The sequence below is a fragment of the Lycium ferocissimum genome, chromosome 8 (genome assembly GCF_029784015.1).
Source record: "Lycium ferocissimum isolate CSIRO_LF1 chromosome 8, AGI_CSIRO_Lferr_CH_V1, whole genome shotgun sequence".
NCBI lineage: Eukaryota > Viridiplantae > Streptophyta > Magnoliopsida > Solanales > Solanaceae > Lycium > Lycium ferocissimum.
The window spans coordinates 18240643-18259578 of NC_081349.1; the positions used below are offsets into that span (position 1 = coordinate 18240643).

Sequence of the window (18936 nt, forward strand, 5' to 3'; positions counted from 1 at the left end):
ACTTCACCTTAAAAGTTCATTATTTTATCTATATAATGGACTGCTATTTAAAGTTAAGATTGACTTAGAAGGAAAGATCTATAAATTCTCATTTATACCAGGGCCCAATAAAAGTTAAAGAAGTGAATTAGCTACATGGTAAACATCAGGGCCCTCAAATTTTGAAAAATCACCCAACCTATACTATAAATCTTGCACATTGTGGTCCCTCAACTTTCTATTTCTGGTCATTATCAACCATTCCCCAGCTTTGCCTTGTTTTTTCCTCATCTAATGCTCTTAAGCTACTCAATATCTAAGTTCAAGTGGACAACATGCTATATACTTACAACATTTTTTTACCAACAAATACTTATATATATGTGTTACTAATTAGACATCTCTAAGTGTAGACCAAAATGGGAACTATCACTATAGTATTCAGTATGAGTGTACTTGTTGTTGTATTGGGCTTGGTTGGATCCGACCCGGATCCGCTCCAGGACTATTGTGTGGCTGATACCAAAAAAGCAACAAGAGAAAATTTCTATTGCAATGGTGTGCCATGTATCAATCCAGAACATGTAGACACTTCCCATTTTGCAACATCAGCTTTGTCCAAGCCTGGTAAAATTGGCAAAGTTTTTGGTTTCAATGTGACACTTGCTACAATTTTCAATTTGCCAGGTATGTAGGGGAGTTAAATGGGCATGCTGGTTGAATTTAGATGAGTCAAGATGGGTTGAGTTAGTAAATGGCTGGTCATTGACTCGTTCAAAAATTACTCGAGCTTAAATGAATTGGGTCAAAATGGACTAAATAATTAGATCATTGACTCATCCAATTCTTACCAAATTTTTATTTCTTTGTTTGTTTTTATATAATTTATTTGATTACCTAATAAATTATTTTCTTTATTACAGTTTTATAACATATGAAACAAAAAACAAAAAAAGATCGTTATAAGAATCTTTTGAGAAGGTTGTGTAGGGATCAATTTGAGATATATATCAGCTCAACTTTTAGATGAACCAAATTAGGCAGATCATTTATCCGGCCAAATTTGAACGGGTTGGACGCAGGGGCGGAGCCAAGTGAAAGCAAGGGAGTTCAACCCCCTTCAACGAAAAATTACATTGTATATTCAAGGTTAAAATTATTTTTATGTATATATAATAGATGTTGAATCCTTTGCCTTCTTCGTGTGTTTACTTCTTTATATTTTTTTAACCCCCTTAGTGAAAATTTTGGTTCCGCCACTTGGACAAATTATATTTTTATGGGCTAATTTTATCATCTCCGCAGGTATGAACACTCAAGGACTCACAATGGCAAGAATAGACATTGGTGCAAATAGCCTCGTGTCCCCTCATTCCCACCCTCGAGCCTCAGAAGTGGCTATTTTGCTAAAGGGTTCACTTTTAGTAGGATTTATCAACACCTCAAATCACTTGTTTACCCAAAATTTGAGACCTGGAGATTGTTTTGTTTTCCCTAAAGGTTTGATCCATTTTCTTTACAATACGGACTCTAAGGTGCAAGCATTGGTCGTGTCTGGGCTGAGCAGCCAGAACCCCGGTCTCCAAATGGCTTCCCCGGTCGCGTTTGCGACAGCGCCGACTATGCCAGATGAAATATCTGAGAAGTTTTTTCAGAGCAACGACCAAGATGTTACAAGAATCAGGACGAACCTCGATGGATGATTATGTTTTATTGATATGGTTGTTGTTGAGTATATATGATTACTTTTTTCCCATGAATTTTATTTATTCCTATAGTAAAAGTTTGCTTAGGGTTGTTTAATTAATGGGGAAAACCAAAAAAATGACTTGCCAACTGTCCCATGTGTGTTGTACTAATTTTGTTAAACAAATTAGCCAGCCTTTGTCAAATGGTTCCTGATGACTAATTGATGAAGTGTGTTTAATATTTTAAAAATATATTTTGTGGTTCAAATCAAGGCCAAAGCTAAGGGCGTAAGGGTTACATCCAATTTTCTTTTTCTGAAAATTATTATGTACATGTAAGTTTAAAATTATTTTTAAACATGTACGGTAGATGTTGAATTCTCGTAACTTCTTCATTTGTTTGTTTCTTTATATTTTTAATCTGTTTAGTAAATTTTTTGGCTCTGCCACTGATCCCAATGATTCCTGTTCGTGAGTGATAGCTGGAGTTATTTATTAAACTACAAAAATATTTTTTAAATTAAAATTTATTACGTATACAGAAAAATGCTACACATACAGAAGATGTCCTAAATTCAGCCCTTGCGATTAAATGTGAACATCCAATTAGAAATATTGATGTAGTTGAATTACAAGTTATGATCGATTTAATTATACTATCACGCTAACCATCGTTTAATTTTATATAAATGATGTTGCCCCTTATATCTCCTTTTTTTAATTCATCTGGTTGTATATTCACTTTCAAGGCCTAGGGAAATAGGGACAATAATCTCATCCTTGTCAGGTTTCGAAGAGACGAAACAAGTTATCTTCGAATAAACCTAAAAATAACTCAACTTTATTGAACAGAACTAATTGATCCAGTTGAATATTATGCATGAAATTAAATGCTTTCTTTTAGAAAATCGATTATTTAGTTACTTGTAGTGCTTTTTATTATAATACATATGTAAAACAGTAGAAGGTTAAAGAATTGCATGGCGTTTGCACAAGTTTTTTGGTTAAGTGAAAAAATATTTTTACATTTCTATGATTATGGTCTCTGTAAGTACTTTCTGTTTGAATATATTTGTGACAAAAATGATTTGTCGATGGAATTGATGCATATTCTATTTCATTGTCGGATGCAGTTTTTGTGGTCCGTTCAACTGATTCCAGTACTTTTGATGCATAACTTAAATCTATTTATATGAAAAAATCACTAAACCTTTAATAAATATTAAATTCGAATCCGTAATTTGAAAAATACAATCCATTCAATGTTAAAAATCTTAAAGGGAGCCTTTGGAGAACGTAAAATTGTCTCTTCGTCTCTTTGTGACATACAGGGTCACGAGTTCGATTAGTGGAAAACCAACCACAGATGCATGCCTCAAGATAGATATATCAGTGCGACTATTTCCTAAATCTAATATAAACTTGAAGTAATTGTTACAACTTACACGACACCTTTTTTTTTTTTTTTAATCAGAATATAAAATAATTCAAGCATGCACTAAAACACAACATAGCCAGAAGACTGACTTTTACTTCCTGCATTGGAGACAAATACACATTATAATGGTCACCGCCTCTTCACATTCCAACAATCAGAGTAGAATTTTCAAAGTGCAAATTGCATCATAAATGCCAATTGTACTATCATATTCGAATCTGATGCCCCCAAATATATGGCTAACAATAATTTATTCGCTCTTCTAATTTTATTTTTGTTGAAATTATGCAAAGCATGTGAGGATTCGCCAACTGGGAATTTAAAAAGCATATTATTATTTTTAATTTAGCAATATAAAAGGCAAATAAATAGAAGTACGCAATTACCAAAGTCTCTTAGTTGCCACATGAGGGTATCAATGCTTTCACTATTTCAACCCTCTTGTCAGACTAAAACCGCAATGAACATGACTCTCGTAAATCTATGTTTTTGAAATTACAAAATCATGTTGCTTAGATGATGGATTCTTGATTTCATATACACCTAATAATATATATTAAAAATTACTTTTCTATTATCCAAGACAGGTTGGAATTGTATATTTGGAATAGTGGGAGGTATTTTTCATAAAATAGGTGATTTTTAAAAAAAAGTATTTTTCTGAATTTTCTTATTTGATTGGTACTGAACATATATCTTTTGAAAAATGAAGATAGATAACATTGGTAGCTAGTTTGGAAAAGTATTTGAGTATTTTGATAATAATGTAGAACCGTTGGTTATAGTGCTATGAAGATAAGAATTACCAAGTTGTGTTGAGATGGATAGTATTTCTCCATTCTTAACTAGAGATCTGGGGTTTGAGTTCTGGGAGGAAAAAATCCTATTAGGAAGCGTTTTTCCTTAAATGGATCTTATGCGGTGCGAATCAGAATTAGTCGGGGCTCCAATATATGAGAAAAGTCATTTTTAAAACAGCTTTTTGATAATTAAACACTAGAAAATGACTTACTAAAAGCATTTTACAAAATACTTACATTTTTGTCATACGAAACCCATTCTCGGCCTTATTATACTTGCAAGGCGTGTTTATGAGCTGGTCATTTAACTTGTCCAATTTTAAGAATATAATTCACATTAATGATGGACAAATCTTCTTTATCTGTCGACAATATAAAAAAAAAGATTTAATTTAGATATAGTGATAATGTTTTTTTACCAAATAGATGTATTTAACTAGTTATACTGAATTATAAATTATATTTTTCGATTATATGATTAGGAAAGTGATATGTAAACAGTTATTTGTTGTACAGGTTATTGAAACCCAATACAGTAAGAAATTGTATACTGATCAGTGTATGAAAATTAAACACTTGAAATGTCAAACACTTGAAATGTCAATCTGAATCACAACGAAAATGAGCTATTCCTGCCCAAAGTTGAAAAAATGGCCAATATCATAAGGCAATAATACCAATTAGATACTTATCGGGTAAGGAACAATTTCTAAATGACAAGACCGACCAAACTAATGAATGGTCCGCCTGCCTGCCTGCATGTGCACATTGTGGCTAATAACTAAATTTCATACCAATTAGGAGACCATCTTTGGCACGATTTCTTTTGATTTTTGGTTGGCCATAATAGAAACCAAAACCAATATTAGTACGTCAATGTTTTAGTCAATGATCATCAAAAGCCAAGACTAAGCCTCCAGCTATTTCCATGTGATGATGCACTTTGATATTCACATTCTAAAATTTTTGGAGCCCCACAAATCATATGCATACAAATTAGAAGAACAAGTTGTGCAAGGCAAGTATTCCCTCTGACCCAATTTACGTGGTGTTGTCTGACTCGGCACAAAGTTTAAGAAAAAAAGATTTTAAGTCTTTTTATCTAAAATAATTCATAAACATTTGTTTGGATATAATCAGGGACGGAGCTAGCACTTCAGTTGCATGTTCGACTGAATCCAACAACATTGATCCAAACTTGTATTTGTGTTAAAACGTACAAATTATTAATTTAGAACACAATAGCTTTAAAGGACTAAAGTCCCGAACGCATAAGCTTTAAATTGTGACTTCGCCTATCAATCTTATAATTTATTTAATTAAGAATAAAATGAGACATTTCAAATCAAGATATTTATAAATATAGAAGTATGACATCCTCTTTATCAAACTAAAACAGAATATAAAAACATAAACCAGACAACAACAGTATATATTTTAAGCATATCCTTCTTGTAAGGAACCTCCAAATTAGAAAAATCGATTGAAAACAACTTTGATGCGAAGTAACAACTAAAGCTTAAAGGAGCTGGACTACTCCTTTTTTAACACTTCATCTTTTTCCATTCGCCGTTTTATGTTATCTTTACTTTAAATCATTGTCAACCCTCTAATCATTCTCTTCTATAAAGTTCCTAGCCACATTAATCTTTTAACCCACAAAAGAAGAAAAGACAAACAAGAGACATAAACAACTACAATGATTATTACATTACCCAATCAAGAGGATGGAAGCTAACGAAGCTTATGTTGTTAAGATACGTAGATTTTAGATAAAGTAACATAATATAACAAATTAACACTTAAAGGTGAAACCTAACAGCCAATAAGTTGAAACCAACAAGGTAAGTTTCTACTCCATATGTTTTGGCGGACAGTTATCGTTATGCAATTTATCTTCTTCTGATAATGTATGTTAATTAACTATGATTAAGTGTTATTAATATTCTACTCGTAAATATAAGTCATGCATTTATTGAAATAACAGATGTACATAAATTTTTACCAAACATGTATATGAATTAGTCGAGATACAAGCAATTTAAAGCAAAGCACAAGTACAATGCTATTTAAAAAAATAACGTAATGAACATTATGCTAACAGTAACACACAAGTACTTTTTTGGCTGAAATGGGCGCAAAGATTATGCTTAGGTTATACTAAGTGGCTCAAATGGGAAACACAAAGATAAGTAACTCGTCTACGACAATAGTATAGTTTTATTAACACTAATACGCCATGATTCAAATAGTACCATGCCCAGTATAACATAATTCAAATGCTGTTTAACTATTTGAAAGTTTGCAGTCTATTTTTTTTTTATAATTGAAATTTGCAGTCTATTAGTAACAATAAAGTTTGATCTAGCAACATTATTTACCTACTTGTGTAATTAGTTATTTGGAGTCTGCAAATGAAAAATTGGAAATACACCAAAGTGAGAGAAACAAGAAACGAATTATTCCTCTTCTCAAAGTATGTCCAACAAACAAATAGAATGAATTCTCCAAAATTGTTCCAAGTCCGTGGAACCAGTAAAAAAATTCATGTAATGAACTTTAATCCCTAAAGAACAAAACACATTACATCCCCAGTAAATTTTCAACTAATGACCCATTAAATTTCTCTCCTTTTTGTTTTTTTTTGTTCCAACTAATCAATCTGTACAAGGCTATCAAAGAATCACTTAAAATCAACCTTGTCAAAAAAATAAAACAAAAAAAGTAAAAAGAATGATATCAAATGAAATAACTAGAGTAACCAAAAAGATTGGTACTACTAGAAAAATCCAAATTATTACTCCTCTGATGAAGTCTCATTTTACTCCTCTGATAATTAACCTTATACAAATCATAAGGTTCCCATAAATAATCCAAAGGACATGGTCTCTTCTCATCAAGCCTAACCCATGGTTTTCCTTTACCACTCCAATGTAACAAACTTACTGGGCCTGGATGTAATGATCTACATGAGCCCAATACATTATCACCACCAAGCCCATGTTGATTCCATCTATGATTAATAGGCTCAACAAGCCCACCAAAAACAAGTAAAAAAGGTGGTAATGAACCCAATTCATATATCCTTTTTTGTCTTTGTAATTCCATCCAACTCTCTATTTTCTTTCTATAATCACCTTCTCTCCATTTCTTTAAATCCATAACCATAACACCCGTATTAAAATAACACGGGTTTCTTTTTCTTGACCCGAATACCCGGCTCAAATCCGGGTCAGACCAAAATGTATCAGTAAAATACTTGGTAAAATTTGCATGACAATATTCGGGTGCTCCAATGATTCTTGACCCGGATAAGTGGACCCCCCATAACTTCTTAACATCATCAACAAGAACAACATCGGAGTCTAGATAAATGACACGTGTCACACACGTGTCAAGCATATCACCCAAGTAATTACGTGCGTAATTTAACGGGTTTTCTAATGCTTGTCGAATTGAAGATGAAATGAGATTTAAAACCGTATCTTCACGGAAAATATAAACTTTGAAGTTTAGTGAAGGAAATATTGATCTAACAAGCTGTGTTAACACGCGCGGGCTAGACGCGTCGAATTCAGCAGCGATGAAATGGAAGAAGATGTGTTCTGGACATGACGCGTGTCGGAGGACTGAATGAACGGCTGCCATTGATCCACGTAGGTATTCCGAGTCAAGTGTCATTGCCACGTGGACTAACGAAGGATCACATGACGTTAACGATGTTGTTTTTGCCGTTAAAGGACATGTAACGCCGTTACGGTACTCTGGTGCCTCGATAAAACGTCTTTCTTCAGGGAAACTACGTATTCCAAGACACCCAAATGGAGAAAAAACAAGAATTAATACAAAACAAAGAGAAATATCAAACCCAAAAATACCCATTATCATATGGGTTTATGGGTTTTTTTTTTTTTCTTGAGAAAATATTGTGAATATTTTGAGTATTTTCTTGTTATTGATGGAGCATTATAGAAGGAGGAAAGGGAGAGTTGTGGAAGAGGAAAGGCCAAAGAAAGGTTAATGAATTACCATATATATACATATTGAACGTACAGATGTGTTCAAGAATGGTAAATTCGACCAAAAACACTGTTTTTTGAGTGATTATTACTTGAAAATCACTAGTATTGATTTTGTTACCATAAATAGAGAAAGAAATGGAGAGAGATAGAGAGAGAGATAATGGGATTTTTTGATTGAGGTTTTTGGCTGTCACTATCTAAAATTTCTGGAAGGCATGGGGTTGGTTTTATAGACCCTATAAATAATGGAATAGTATATAAAACTGCAAGTTCAATGCTTCTGTTTACACGCGCGGTTATGGTGCGCGTGTAGTTCAGTTGACTTAGTGCTGGGGGGTCGTTTGGTAACTGGTTTGGAGGTGAGTTATGCAAGTTTAAATTCTGCATAAGTAATATCATGTTTGGTAGCTATTAGGAGGTAAGTTATTTGTGTATTAAATTAATACGATATTTGGTTTACAATTTAAAAACTCTCATAACTAATACACGTATAAGTTACGGGGAAATTACATGTACGTATTATTTTATGCAGGAGAAGGTAAAATAACTAATACGGAGTACATGAATAACTAAATCCTGCATAAAATAATACATAATAGGATGCGAATCTCCACCTTGTAATCCCCTCCCCAATTTTCCTCTCCCCTACCCTCAAAAAAAAAATATAACTAATTCATATATTACTAATACTTTTATAATTCTAACGAGCTCCAAACAACCCTTTAATTTAATTTTTTCCACCGGTGACTGAATGCCTAATTTATTTTTTTCACAACTGACTGAGTGCTTAATGCCTTGATCTAAAGGGGATGATATGGAGATTTATTAAGATAAAAAGGTAAAGGCTTTTCGTAGTTGGTAAGTATTTTTGGAATTTAATTATTGGAGCTATTTAGTGGAAATGAAACTTTATATATACGTGGAAGCTTGTGTCGTAAAAAAAGAAATAGTTTTCGGTTGGGTTTAGTTGGTAGTTAGCTCTAGCATAATTTTGCAATTACTTTTGAACTTTTTTGTAGTTTTTCTTCTACCTAATCTCAAATGTTTTATCTTTAGGGAGAGAATTTTTTTTTGTTTTTCATCCGATAGTGGGTCCTGGCAATACGGATTAGATCATCTAAAGTCCATTAAAAGGGGAAATATTGTTCCTTATCAGTTTTTTTTTCATTTTTCATAGTTCGAACTTAAAGTTTCTGGTTAGGTGTATAAATTTTTTTTCCATTCCCTCGTAATCCTTGGTGGTGTTTGAAGAGATTTACTTCTCGCGTAAAAAATTTCCCCCATATATTTTTTGGTTTGGTTATTTAACATAATTGATTATAACTATTTATTTATGAAAATTTAGTCAAATGTTCTAAATTACAAAACTATGAGCTTTAGAAGAGCCTTTTCTCATATATAAAAGTTAATTAAATATCATTTTAGAAGTCTAAAAGTTTTAGAGATCAATTGAGATCTATCTTACAACTTACAAGGCATTTAATAATTTTATGGTAACAAGTTTTAATTTGCCTAAGTTACTTTTAAGTTTCCTTCTTTGTGCATTTGTTTTGAGTTAAAGATTCTTGACTTACCTAATTCTTCAAACTAATTTGGATGCCATACATTCGTTACGTAGACAACACGTCGAAGTTTACATTTATGACTTTCGTCGTCATTGTTATTATTGCAATAAATAAAAGAGAAAAACGTAACTTACATATCATAAACGCGTCATATTATTATTTTAGAAAATTAAACTCATATTTAAAAGATCTAAATTTTAACAGGCGGTCGACTAATGTCATGTGTAATTGAAATCTTCCAAATTGAAAATCAAGTCTTAACAGGAACTTATATTTAGAAATTATTTATTGACTCTATGATCCGATTCTTGCCTGTGCTAATTTTTCTATATAACCATTGAAAAAGAGATTTTTTTTTAAAAAGAGCATTGCTCACCTCATACCTTTTTTAAGACGACTAAATTGATTTTCGTAATCAGGTTATTGTTCAGAGCATCATTTGACCTAAACTTTTGATAATCTGATAAAAGATGGTAAGCATTCTCTTGAATTTATAAATTATATTAACTCAATCTCATTACTTCGGAGTTCGGAAGGGACTGAATCAACTAGATTGTTTGATCACTAAAAATGTGGTTAAATAGGTACCATTCATGCTTGCTAAAAAAATATAGGTAAGATTCATGCATTAAAAAAAAAATCACGCATCCTTACAAAGGTTTAGGGTTCAGATTAGTGATAAATTTTTTATAGACAGCACTTCACCCTTAAATAGGTTATAGTGTTATACACGATATGAATGTGAATTTAGGCCGGTTAGTGGATTTCGAATTCCAGATAACAAAAAAAAAAAAAAAAAAAAAAAAAAAAAAAAAAAATCTAGAATAATATAAAAGAGATTATGACATTACAAATTACCCAACAAAAAAATGTTCTAACTTTTAACTTTTTTAATTTTAGCCAGTATGACTATTATATATGTATTGATTATACATTATCATACATTAAATATAGGGGAAATTTCAATAATGTACAATCTAGTATACAAAATTACATTTGCGTAGCCATATTTTTAAATTACACTCCGCATATCCACTTTTTCACAATATACAACAATATACAACTTTATACATCTGGAGTAGACAATGTATCAACCTTGTATAAAAGTGTATATAATGTATAATAATGTATAAGAGATGTTTATATCCAAGAAAATTCAATTGTATACAACAATATACAACATTTGTTCAATTATATTATCACTTTTGTTATATCTAAGGTGCCTCCAGCCTATGAAATCACATTTAAAGGCTTTTGAAGTGAGGGTACAAATTGGGCCATTTCGCGTAATATTACAAACATAGGCTATTTGGTGTAATTATTTTTTCTAAATAGTCATAGAGTGTTATTGTCCCATATACGAATGACTAAGGTATATTAAGGCTATGTGAGTAAAATTCTTTTTAACGGTTTAATAAAAATGCTAAGATTTCATGAAATTATTATGGGAGTAATACGAAAAGAATAAAAAATATAGGGGCGTGTGTGGGGGAAAGTGGAGAGAGTGGGGGAGGAAAGGAATATACCAAACTTCCACAGCTGGATTGACAGCTGGGAGTGAATAAAGTGAGTTGTAATTTTGATGTTGACGCCCACCTTCTCTTTATACTCTTCTATTTATGCCACGTGATCACGTGCTCTCTTTTTTTTTTACCTATACACTTTACTATTTCTTTCCTCATTTTCTTTTCGAATATAAAGCTTGTTTTTACTAATAATATGATATTTGGAGTACAAAGTATTTTCTCTTTCCATTTTAGGTCTATTTGGTAGTATAATCTTATCTTAAAATTTTCATTCTAACGTATTTTAATTTTTTTTGTCTGATTAAATGTTGTCACATAAATTGAAATGGAAGAATTATTAAATATTTCCTCCCTCCCAAAATAAGTGTCACCTTAGAAAAATTCACGCCCATTAAGAAATCAATACATACAATCTGGAGTTTACTAAACTACCCGTATTTATTAGATTTTTTTTAGAATTGAGCAATATTAAAGAAGACCACTTCTTTAATGCTAAGGGCATAGTTGAAAACACATTGTCAATTTTTGTCTTGAATTCTAAGGTGACACTTATTTTGGGATAATTTTTTTTTTTGTTTTGTTAACGACACGTATTTTGGGACGGGGGAGTATGTTGTAGTAAATGGACACGTGGGTGGTGTCCACAGAGGCGGGATAGAAATCTTGATATTGCTTTGGCCGAAGTAAGTAGGTTTTGCCCAAACAATATATTTATATTAAGAAATACATTAGATATATGATGAATTGAGAAGGTATTTTGTAAATACGTAATTATCTTAAATATATTAGTATCTTTTTATTTTTCGATCGCCTAGAAGGGACAATATACTTATTATTTTTAAAACTAAGCTAAACACTTAAATTTATCATTTTACAATTCAGAAATGATACAGCTTGAAATTCTAATTCCGCCTCAAGTATTCTAGTAACCATTTTTAAGTATTTAAAACTATTGTAGTGGATTACATGTTTTAATCAAGTGACATGAGACCAACGTTAAAATAAAATATAAATAGAAAGTAAGAGAAAATGGAATACACATGCATTAACTCATAACCCACTCGTAAGATTGCATTGGGTTTGTTGTCGTTGTTATATATTAACCCATAAAACCGATCTCTCCGCGAGAGGAAATGATCCAGTCAATGGTGAAACTACTTATTGGGAAGGGAGGTTTAATTTATTCCTTGTCGTTGAAAAATTAATCCTATATATAATTAGATATATAAATATTAGAATAATAATTTCTTTTATATATCTTATATTGTTGAATCCCTTACCATTTTACCAAGTGGGGAAAATACTCAAATGCTTATATTATTTCGACCAGATGAAAATACACAGATCTACAAAAATAACAAAATTCAATGCCCATAACAAAATGAGTGTTCAGGGTGAGTTGGATTCAAATTGTAACATGTCACATATTAATTTAACTTATTGTAGTAATAATTCATTCCCCTTTTGACAACTTAGGCACCTGATTTTGTCGAGATGTTTTGTTAGGTGGATCCTCTTTTGTCTATTTAAAGAGACATGCCAACCCCTAAATCTAATTGGCCTGATTTGTATTTATAATTTAATTTTAAAAGAAAATTTCTTTCCTTTTTGTATTGAAAAGAAAAGAGAAAATTTCATAAATAGCTATTCTTCAGAGCGTAAGCGTAACTACGGAACGTAGTTACAATTTGCGTATTTACAAAGCGGAGTTACAGTTATCGTATCAGTCGGATTATCAGTTGTATCACCGAAAGAGTTGTATCAGTATCATCTGAAATCACGTGAAAGAGCTGTATAAGCGCATACAACTACATATGTGTATTGTGTATTTATTACAAAACTCAAAATGTAGCTATATTTCGTAAAAAAAAATTAAAGTATAGCTATATATTGTAAATACAATCTAAATATTTGCTGTGTTGGGTAATTTTCTCGAAAGGGAAGATAAATACACTGGGTCCTTAGATCAACAAAAGCTGTACTGAACGAATATTTATTATCTTGAACAGGCAGAAATTTCACTGCACGATTATGTATTTAAATATAATACTATTAATTAAGGAGAAGTTGGAATTACAGTGAAGGTATATAATTTTATAATGGGTTGCTTCAGATTCTGGGTACCAACTTGTTATTAGATTATAAACCACTACTTTTAACAAGTTTCGTTATGTCCAAGACATCGTTTGACGAACTATTTTAACTAATCATAGTAATAACATTAATCAACATGGAGCACATGAAAGTTGAAACTTTGCATTATTCCAAAATTTAGCAACTCTTTAATTGGCAGCACGTATTTTGACGAACTATTCTAAAGAGGGAAAAAAAGGGAAAGAAGAAGAATATAGAAATTAAGGAAAAAGTCACACACTTTGCCTGGTCATATAAACTTAAAAGGTCTTAACTTAAAAACTAAACAGATTTTCCGAAAACTTAGGATGCAATAATTCCAAATGTGTCCACAAATAAGTAGTGATTTGTACATTTTCTACAATTAGTAACTTGTACTTTTGTAAAGTTTGAGCTGTTTTCCCATAAGATAGGGATTTATATTTCAAATTCTTAAACTACGTACTGTTTTTCTTTGCTTTGAAGGATGATCAACTATCCAGTTCAGAATAATGGGTAAAGTACAAAGTCCTTATACACCTCTTTATAGGCCTTGATATATCTGATTATGTAACTCAATATCTCCTGTACATGTAACACAACATTCCGGACGTGGTACATTTTTCCTTTCAGGATTTAAAATTTACAGGTTTTATCGATGACGAAGCTAGAATTTTCATTAAGGGGGTTCATAAATATGAAGAAGTAAATACACGAAGAAGTCAAGGGAATTCAACATTTTCTATATATACATAAATATAATTTTTACCTTATATATATATATATCAAGACCGATAGGTCGGTTCTCTCCCGAGTATCATTAGTGAGTCCACAAACTTTTTTGATAAAAAAGAAAGGGTAGGCCCGGGGACCCTAATATAATATAATTTGATCACTCTTCTCACGTGGACTCTTATTTGATGCCAATCGCTCAGCTTCTTTGTTTAATGAAGACGCATTCCCCTTGAGTGAGACTATAAAGTCTGTGCAAAAACTACTGAATTCCCATAAATTCGTATGCCATACTCTGCATTCGCCAGTGCCTCTAGAAAAATCAATTACTGGGTATGGAATCCTAACAATGAGATTTAAAGAATATAATATTTAGAATTCGAAGTTGTGATCTAAAACAATTTTTGTATCCCCTCTACCACAACATTCTTCCTTTGTGTGAAGTGAAATCAAAAAACTCAAAAACACCAAAAAAAATATTAATTTTATCCCATTTATGCAATATATTAATTGAATCTCCTTCCTTGAATTGTTAGGTACAATATGGAAATAAAACTGAACATCTAATTCAAAACCTTAGGGGTCGTTTGGTGCATGGTATAGGCTGGGATATCCCAGCACTAATTTTTTATACCTCTTACTAAACACGGTACAAAATGAAGCCTTATCCTAAGGGTGAGATATCCCACCTTATCCCACTTATCCTGGAATTATTTTATCCCATCTCTCAGATGGGATAAAATAATCCCAAGAAGTGGGATAAATTAGTCCCGAGATTATAATCCCGGGATAATTTTGGCTACCTACCAAACGACCACTAAAGGTAATGTGTGAGTTGGTCATAAACTCTTTTTAATTACTCTTCCAGGCCTGATTTATTAGTTATTAACATCTATTAATTACAAACAGAACACAGAAAAATAATAAGGTCGGTTAAATGGGGTTTGGAGAAGAGCAGTTGATAAAATAATATAGGGATTAGGGGTGTACAAAGTAAACCGACAAACCGCACCAAACCGATAAACTGAGTCAAACCGGAAAAAAAACCCGACTAGTGGTTTGGTTTGACTTGGTTTGGTGTTAAAAAAAAAAACCCGATCATAATTGGTTTGATTTGGTTTTAGCTAAAAAAAGTCAAACCGAGCCAAACCATCCCGACATTACATGTATTCAATTTTAAAAATATTTTATACATAAAAATATTTATTTGTAATGTAATTTATAAATATTTCTTAAATTTTTTCGTATTTTTTTTTATCTATTATCATATTATTCAAGCTTGAACTTAGAATTTTGAATGTGAATAAGTTTTATATCCTATGGATGTTAGTAACTCATATAAAGTCCAAACAAAAACCAACTCAACACTAATACTAACAAAAGAAATTCAATTTACACTAGGAATGACAATAATGTTGGATATCTATTCTTTAGTTTTGCATAATTGGTTTAGGGCAAAATACATCAAATCCCACTTAAACTATACACAAAATGTCGAGTTCACACTCAAACTATACATGCGACCTATTACACACCTAAACATCTAAAAGTTGAATTTAATACCACCCGACAGGCTGATGTGGCATAAATTATAAAAATAATTGAAAAATAGGCGCGTATTAATTAAAATTTATTTATTATTTTCTTTTTTAATTACAAAATACATATTTTTATAATCCCCACCCACCCCATCCCCACGCTTCCTCACCAAACTCATCTTCTTCGTGGAATAGCTATTGTTAAACCCAACCAAATACACCTCAATCCTCAACCAAACAGCCCAAAATTTCATGTTTCGAATTCCACTCGTCGATTTGGATCTTTTGACATATTACCCATTTAAATAGGAGTTCGTTTGTGGCAACCCGAAAATTCGAACTCGAAGCTTTGAGCTTCAAAAATGGCGGATCGTTTTTCTTTTGAGCTTTCTCAACCTTAGATTCAATGGTTTACATTTTTCGCCCAAATATCCTTCTCCTAAAATCAAAGAACTAATCACGAATTAGCTTCAACAATTTTTAGCAACCCAATTGACTTTCTGAAGCTCCATTAATGGCGGACGAGAAGCAGATGTTCCAATGGGATGATCGATTAGCTTCAACAATTTTTAGCAAACCAAATTGACTTTCGAACTCCTTCGTTGTTCAAAACCCAAAAAAAAAATCCAAATATATATGTAGCAAATTACTAATAGTTTCAGCTATGGTTCTTTTTGACATGCTCAATGGACACTATCTAGAGAGAAACACTGGTGGGATTTTCTGGGTCATCACACCAGTGATGAATTTTTCGATTATCAAATCCAAGTGGTCGGACCACTTTCCCACTTCAATTTTCGGTGTCCTCACTCTCCACCACAACTTTGGACTGACGCCGCGGCAACCTCCAACAGCACCTTTGTTTTCTTCCATCAAAATAAATTTTAAGTTTGGTGGGTCTTTTTATTTTTTGTGGTAGAGGTGTGGGTTTGGTTATGGTGTGGTTTAATGGTGGATTGATGGCGTACAGTGAAGGAGAAGCAATTGGGATGACATGGATCTTTTTTTTAAAAAAAAAAATGATATAGTATATGATGTGGCGGTGACGTGGTAATGACGTGGCGATGATATGGAGCGATTGTAAAACACCTCCCGTCGTGTGACTTGTTATTTGTGTGTTAGGGTGGTATTAAATTCACTTTTTAAATGTTTAGGTGTGTAATAGGTCGCATGTATAGTTTGAGTGTGAACTCGACATTTTGTGTATAGTTTAAGTGGGATTTGATGTATTTTGCCTTGGTTTAGAGAGTGAAAATACATAACTTAAGTTTTTTTTCTTGTCATGTAATTAATACTTATTAGCCGTACTTATTTTAGCATGACTTAGTATTTTTAGATTATGGTCATTTTCTTTATGGCTTATTAATTAACAATATTTATTTTAACCGATTTTATTAACTCTTGTTGAATATTTTAATACAATGTCATCACTCTTCTCACATTTTGTGTTATTTTATTATGAAACACCTTAATTACATAGTTATATCTTACTAGGACTAAAGAAATATTTGAAGTAAAAATTATATGTTTTGTATCAAGACTATTCCCAAAAAAAACCCGAATAACTCGAGAAAACCGAATAACCCGAGAAAATCTGAGGTTGAAAAACCCAAATTTTATTGGTTTGGTTTGGTGTATAAATTTAAAAATCCAACACAATTGATTTGATTTGGTGTTTAAAAAATCCGAACCAATTCACTTCATGTACACCCCTTGTAGTGTAGTGAGTGAGCAAGTTGGCAGCTGCATAGGATTCTCTGAACAAGTGTAAATAGAACATTGGCTTTTTTCACAAACTGTGAGAATCATAGCTGTAAATAAAACAATATATCCAAATACATTGTGGAAAAAAAGCCCACAGGTTTTGAATTGATGATCAAATGCTGATGCAATGATGTTTTCAATTGAGTGAAATATTGTACTACTAAGTTATTTATTGGTGGATAGATAGATACCTGTCAGAGTTCATACGGTTTTGTTTGGCTGCATCCTTTTACCAGCATTTAAATATGCTGCCACCAGGGGAAGTGAGTTGGGAAAAGGGCTCTTTTCACTCTTTATCCATAGTCTAGTCCCTACTATTCAGCTAATTTTTTGTCTGCTAATCCCATATATTTGTACTTTTGAAACCTACTCTATATAGTATGTGAGTGACAAAGATGCTTCTCTGTCTGTGGTTTAAGTTTAACCGCACTGGTTTGAAATCAATAGTTCCAGTAGGGAAACTTCCCATTCAATGGTTCATTCTGGATTGACGAGTATCTCCTCAGGGTGTACATGGATCCAGTTGATTCGGATTTTTTAGAGACCAAACTAAATTAATTATATTGAATTTTAAAATCTATAAACCAAATCAAATCAATAAAAGTTGAGTTTTTCAACCTCGAGTTTTCTCAATTTTTTCAGGTTGCTCGGGTTTTTCCGGTTTTTCCGATAAAGTCTTCGTACAAAACATATAACTTGTACTTCAAATATTTCTTTAGTTCTAGTAAGATACGATTATCTAATTAAGATATTTCTTAAGAAAATAACACAAAACGTGAGATGAGAGATGACATTGTACTAAAATATTCAACAACAAAAAAATTAATCAAATTGCATAAAATGAAATGATCAGAATCTAAAAGTACTAAGTCATACTACAATAAATATGGCTAATTTATAAGGCATGTAGGAAATGATCATAATCTAAAACCACTAAGTCATGCTAAAATAAGACCCGCAAGAGTGACTCAATTGGTTGAGCATGGGGCTTCCATAATAGAGGTCTCAGGTTCGAAACCCCCTGCCTACGACAGCATGGGATTTGCCTTCTGGGTCGAGCTCCTCGCACATGGCTTGCCTAGTGCGGGTTATCTCTCCTGTGTGGTTTGCGGGCTATTACACAGGAGCGAGGTTTACCCTGTGCGCACCCAAAGGGTAGCGGCTGCGGGTTCCCTTGTCATAAAAAAAATGCTAAAATAAGTATGGCTAATAAGTATTAATTACATGACTAGATATTAAAGAAAAAGAAAAATTAAGTTATGTATTTTCACTTTCTAAACTAACATAAAACTAAAAGAATAGATATCAACATTATTGTCATTCCCGGTGTTAGATATGAATTACTTTTGTTAGCATTAGTATTGATTACTTTTGTTACCATTAGTGTTGATTTTATTTTTGTTGAGTTTTATATGAGTTACTAATATCATTGGGCTATAAAATTTATTGGACCATTCAAAATTCTAATTCCAAGCTTGAAATAATATGTTTAAAGACAAAAAACTATAAAAAAGTTAAAGAAACATTTATAAATTACATTATAAATAAATATTTGTATGTATAAAATATGTTTGAAATTTTATAAATGTAATGTCGGGTTGGTTTGATTCGGTTTGACTTGTTTTAGTTAAAACCAAACCAAACCACTCGTAGGAGAGTTAACTCTAAGCTAGACGATTGGAGACAGACGTTAAAGTCTAAAGGATTCAAGTTGAGTAGGACCAAGACAGAGTACTTAGAGTGCAGGTTCAGTGGCGTACCTGAGGAGGCTG

General features: G+C 32.1%; 2 protein-coding genes across 2 annotated transcripts; one reads left to right on the forward strand and one right to left on the reverse strand.

The window, feature by feature from the left end:
- The first annotated feature begins 327 nt into the window (after window positions 1-327).
- On the forward strand, window positions 328-1733 carry LOC132066677 (germin-like protein subfamily 1 member 1). Its single transcript, XM_059459927.1, has 2 exons — window positions 328-666; window positions 1285-1733. The coding sequence occupies exons 1-2, from the start codon at window positions 399-401 to the stop codon at window positions 1680-1682; spliced, it is 666 nt and encodes a 221-aa protein (XP_059315910.1). The 5' UTR covers window positions 328-398; the 3' UTR covers window positions 1683-1733.
- Window positions 1734-6344: 4611 nt separating this feature from the next.
- On the reverse strand, window positions 6345-8138 carry LOC132067426 (probable galacturonosyltransferase-like 9). Its single transcript, XM_059460651.1, has one exon. It carries the CDS (start codon window positions 7791-7793, stop codon window positions 6645-6647), a length of 1149 nt encoding a protein of 382 aa, XP_059316634.1. The 5' UTR covers window positions 7794-8138; the 3' UTR covers window positions 6345-6644.
- Between the last annotated feature and the right edge of the window lie 10798 nt (window positions 8139-18936).

What these genes read in the sequence shown, in the direction of transcription:
- LOC132066677 (XM_059459927.1), top strand. Translation starts at nt 399, where the DNA reads ATGGGAACTATCACTATAGTATTCAGTATGAGTGTACTTGTTGTTGTA. An exon ending in TACAATTTTCAATTTGCCAG is followed by an intron (nt 667 to 1,284) that starts GTATGTAGGGGA and finishes TCATCTCCGCAG; the next exon opens with GTATGAACACTCAAGGACTC.
- LOC132067426 (XM_059460651.1), bottom strand. Translation starts at nt 7,793, where the DNA reads ATGATAATGGGTATTTTTGGGTTTGATATTTCTCTTTGTTTTGTATTA.